Source organism: Pteropus alecto, unplaced genomic scaffold (genome assembly GCF_000325575.1).
Source record: "Pteropus alecto unplaced genomic scaffold, ASM32557v1 scaffold41, whole genome shotgun sequence".
Lineage (NCBI taxonomy): Eukaryota > Metazoa > Chordata > Mammalia > Chiroptera > Pteropodidae > Pteropus > Pteropus alecto.
The window spans coordinates 2,511,629-2,516,334 of NW_006430464.1; the positions used below are offsets into that span (position 1 = coordinate 2,511,629).

At 54.2% G+C, this 4,706-nt stretch overlaps 1 protein-coding gene across 1 annotated transcript in view; it reads right to left on the reverse strand.

The window, feature by feature from the left end:
* Positions 1–3,521: 3,521 nt before the first annotated feature.
* Positions 3,522–4,706, reverse strand: part of BICRA (BRD4 interacting chromatin remodeling complex associated protein) — a 65,809-nt gene continuing 64,624 nt past the window's right edge. The window contains 1 exon segment of the mRNA XM_025048868.1: positions 3,522–4,703. Within this exon segment, the coding sequence (XP_024904636.1) occupies positions 4,373–4,703 (331 nt within the window). The 3' untranslated portion in view covers positions 3,522–4,372.

Sequence of the window (4,706 nt, forward strand, 5' to 3'; positions counted from 1 at the left end):
AATTTAAAGACTTGAGTTCACGAAAGTCCTCAGCTCACGAACCCCCTGGCACCTCTCTCGCTCAAGGTAAAAGCCAAAGCAGGGGCCCCACAAGGCCCTGCAGGGTCTGCCTGCGCCCCTGTCCCCTCTGCTCCCGCCTCCTTCCCTCTCCCCCTCACTCACTGCCCTCCAGTCACTCTGGACCCCTGGCTGTTCCTCCAACACACTGACGACCCTCCAACCTTAGGGCCTCGGCCCTCCACTCTAGAGGAATGGCCTGCTCCCTCCTCTCCTGCAGGTCTCTGCGCAAACGCCACCTCCTCCGAGAAGCCCTCCCCGATTTCTCTGTTTTAACACGGCGCCCACCATCCGGCCGTTACGGTTGCTTTGTTCTTCTCCACAGTTCCTATCATCGCTCTACACGAGGGCAGGGATTTCCCACTGGGTGGTTCTCTGCGGTGTCCCCGGCCTCCGCAGCTCCTGACCCACGGAACGGGCTTGATAAGGACTTGTCGAATGAACCCCTAACACGCACTGAGCGCTTCCTATGTGCAAACACCGCTCGAAGCTCTTTGAATTCTCAGGCGATCCCTGCGAAGTAGGTACGATTATCCGCATTTGACAGGTGGGTCAACTGAGTCGGGAGTAGTGAATTCAGAAAACCCAGAGAAATCGGTCAGAGCCGAGTGCCACGCCCGGCCCGTAGCAGGTGCTTCCGACACATCAGCCCTGATGATCCGTCCGCGCCCCGTCAGTGAGTGGCTGCTTTCTCCCCGGGCCGGACCCAGAGCAGACGCGGCCTGCGGCCAGTCCCAGACGTGCTGCTCGCTTGCTGGAGAACCACGGGGAAGCGACTCTGCCTCTCCGAGCCTCAGTTTCCCCATCCGTCTTACTTTACAGAACCACTTCCCTTGGGGCTTTGCTGGAATGGCACCCCGCCTCAGTGCACCCCACCTACCCTGTCACTCCCTCCCACCCCCCACACCTCACCTCAGGGCTGTCTTCATTTTTCTTCTTAGCTCTTATCACCATCGGCCAGAATATATCTGTTACTTATTTTATTTCTTTTTTTTTAAAGTGATTTTTATTTATTTTTAATCTTACCTATTTTAAATTCCTCCCCCGGTAAATCTTTCATCGGTTAAATGCGGTCATGTACATAATCGGGGGGATATATATATGTAAATAAAAGGCTGGGGACTTAATGATAAGGAATGTTATTATCACCGTGAGCCAGGACCCGTTCTAAAAGCTTGGCGTGGACCATCTCCTTTCCCCTTGGGAGGTGAGTTTCTGTTCTTCTTGTTGTTATTGATCCCTTTCTCAGATGGAGAAGTTGAGGCACAAGGAAGCACAGTCTCCAGTCCCAGGAGTGAAGGACAGAAAGTCCACCCCAGGGTTTGTCCGCCTGCCACATCCTCAGGTGAAATGCAAGAGGGTCCGTGGACTTGGACCGGGAAAAATAAATGACATCTGGACCTTACACTGAAATTCAGGGTGTCCTTTCCCTCCCAAATGTGAGCCACAAGACATAATAGCGTGAGCAGGACCTGTGTCATTGTCGCCGAGAGGAATCGCCCACGTTTTCATCACATTTCGGTTGCTTTGATGATTTCCAGTAACTGGTCGCTCATCACCAATCAGACCCACCGCTAGCTCTGTGTAATTGCGAGCGGGTTTTTAAATAAGCAGATAACTGTATTTCAGTGTAATTGGCCCCCTTGTAATGCTGTGGGTTTTAGTTTATGCATTTAATGACATTATTCTAGGAAGGGGATCCTGGTCACCACTACCCTGCCTCATTAAATACGTTTCGAGCCCTGAATAAGTGGGACTGCTGTCTCATCTCGCCGTCTCCCTGCTCTCTGAATCAGGAACTCTGGGTGTCATTCACCTTCCCTGACGGTCTTGCAGCCTCTGGAGACTCCACCCCAAGGCACAAGTTCAGATTATTTTCCCTTTAAAAAATTTTAAATTTTTATTTTTTTTTCAATTACAGTTCATTTTTGTTCAGATTTTTTTTTTCCCTTTCTAGCTCCCTCCTTCCCCCATCTATCAAAACTGGATGGAGAAATTCTGGCACGTTCTACAACGTGGATGAACCTCGGAGACATTGTCAAGGGTAATAAGCCAGCCCCAGAAGAATGAATACTATATGATCCCACTCATATGAGGCGCTTAGAGCCGTCAAATTCAAAGAGACGGGAAGGAGAACGGTGCCTGGGGAGGAGGAATGGGAGGTATTGTTTCATGGGACAGAGTTTCAGTTTTGCAAGAGGAAACATGTTCTGTAGGTGGATGGTGGTGATGGTTGCGCAATGTGAGTGCACTTAATGCCGCTGAACGGTATTCTTAAAAATGGCTAAAATGGCAAAGTTTATGTTATGCATATTTTACCACAATTGGAAAACAAACAAACGAACAAACAAACAAACGGTGTAGAAGGCAGCCGTCGAGCCTGGTAGTTACTCGCTGAACTCTGGACTCTGCCAGTCTTGGGTTCCGACCCTGCTGTTCCCAGGTGACTTGGGCTCCGAGGTCACCGTTCTGGGCCTCTCGCTTTTTCCAGATGGCTCGGCGCCCACAGTGAGCACCCCGCAAACGTTGCTCATCATGTTCGGGCTCTGTTTATTTTGCACAAGCCGGAAGTCGGTGTAGAGCTAGGCAAGGAGGTGGTCCACCTCCGAGACCCGGTGTATCAGCTTCACACCCACAAAACCCCCCAGGGGCTTGAGGAGAAACGGCGCATCTCTCGGGTCCACTCACCAGCGCCCACCACCTGGACTAGGGCAGGCGTCTCCTACTGGGCGGGATTCCGCCGTGTTCCCCGCGCGGCCGCCAGAGGGCGCCTGGGAACCTCGTCCGCTCACAGCCGTCTCAGCTCAGAACCTTCCAGTGGCTCCCGCCTCCCTCAGAGTAAGAGCGAAGTCATCCCCGGGGAGCACAAGGTCCTGAACACGAGAGGCCCCCTTTGTTCCCTCTGACTTTGCCTCTCACCCTTCCGACCCCTGGTGCCCAGGCGTGGTGCTTAATGCTGCCTAGTTCCTAAGCACAAAAAAGACCATAACGTGCCTTATAGGAAAATTGCGTGTTGGATGAGCTGTCTTCAGGCGTCACAGTGCTCTTGGCCTTGAATGCATCAGCCTTGAATGAATGGATGAAGACACATCGATAAGGTGTCTTGAAACAGAAACACACATAATTGTGCGATCGTGGGGAAAACAGAAGAATCGCGGGGAAAATTCAGTCAATGAATAAACCAAACGGAAAGAGACCCATAGATACAGACAACAACAAGCTGATGGTCGCCAAAGGGGTAGGGGAGCTGGGAATGAAAAAATAAATAAGAAGAGAACCTCCTCTTTGCTTGAGCCGTTCACCGTCTGCCTCCTCCTCGAACACACGCCCCCTATGTGGCACCCCAGTAGGTGCTCGACTTTATGCGAAATAAGCTTTCCCCATGCCCCTCCCCAGGTATCGCCCCAAACCCCGACTCCAAATCCCCAAAAGACCCCAAAGCAACGGGGCTGAAGGGACGTCAGTAGTTTTAAAAAAAGGATCGGTTTTTAATTTACAAGAGTTCTAAATGTACAGAATTCTTTTTAAAAAATCGTTATACACAATAAATACAGTACAAAAAAATTTATCTTACAGTACGTTTTGTCTCCGAGATTTCAAAATGTGGCGCGGGTGGCTGGAGAGAGGAAGAACAGAGGGAAGACTGGGGGAGGGCGCCCTGGGAGGAAGACCCGAGTTTCCCGTTTCGGAGGTGCTCGGATTTCAGTCGAGGGACAGGAGGGTTCGAAATCTCTCTTACTTTTTCTCACTCGAGCACACACACAGGGACACAGGACAAGGAACTGGACGCACACACAGGGATGTGTGACAAGTGCCCTCGCGCACGCTCCCAGACGCAGGCTCAGGCGCCTCTTCCCTGCGTTTCCTTTTACGGCCTGTGGGGGGCGGTGGGGAGAGGCGGAGCGCGCTCCGGGAATCGAGCCCCGCGGCCAGAGAGACGAGGGGGCCCGGACACGCGTGAGCAGGGGGAACAACCGGGGTGCCTCCGTCCCTGGCAAGCACACGCGTGTCCCCCAGGAGTCGGGGTGGAGTGTGGCAGGAAGTGGGAAGAAATGGGAAATGACACACCAGGATTACCCCCTCCTCTGGTGGGGGACGTTTACATTAGAGCCTCCTCCCCTAAACCCACGATCCCCACCCAACCACCCAGCTGAAGCGGGAGGTGGGGGAGGAGGCCTTTGTGACTCAATAACTTAGGCAAGAAAAACTCAGGGGATCCCCGGCTCGTGTCCCCCAGGAGGCGGAGGCCAGATGCCCAGCCGCCCCCGGCGTCCACGCAAAGCAAGGGGACAGGGAAGGGAAGACCAGCCCGGTGTTATCTGTTCAACGTCCTGGCGCCGAGGCCGCCGTTGTGGCTGGAGGGCGGGTAGGCGTCTGGCCTGTGCAGGGGTGATGGGGAGGCGGGCGTGACAGCCGCTGGGGGCGCGTGGGGGTACGGGGGTGCGGGTGTCCGGCCGGGGGCCTGCTGGAGGTTGAGGATGCTGTCGATGGCGCTCTGGAGGTGCTCCGTGAGGGTGTCGTCCTGTGGGCTGTCGCTGGAGAAGCTGGCCTGGTCCACATCAGGTGACTCAGACTTGCGCCTCTTGGCGGGGGGCAGCGACGACGCCTCCCAGCCCGGGTCCCTGCTGGCGCTGCCCTGGCCGGCACTG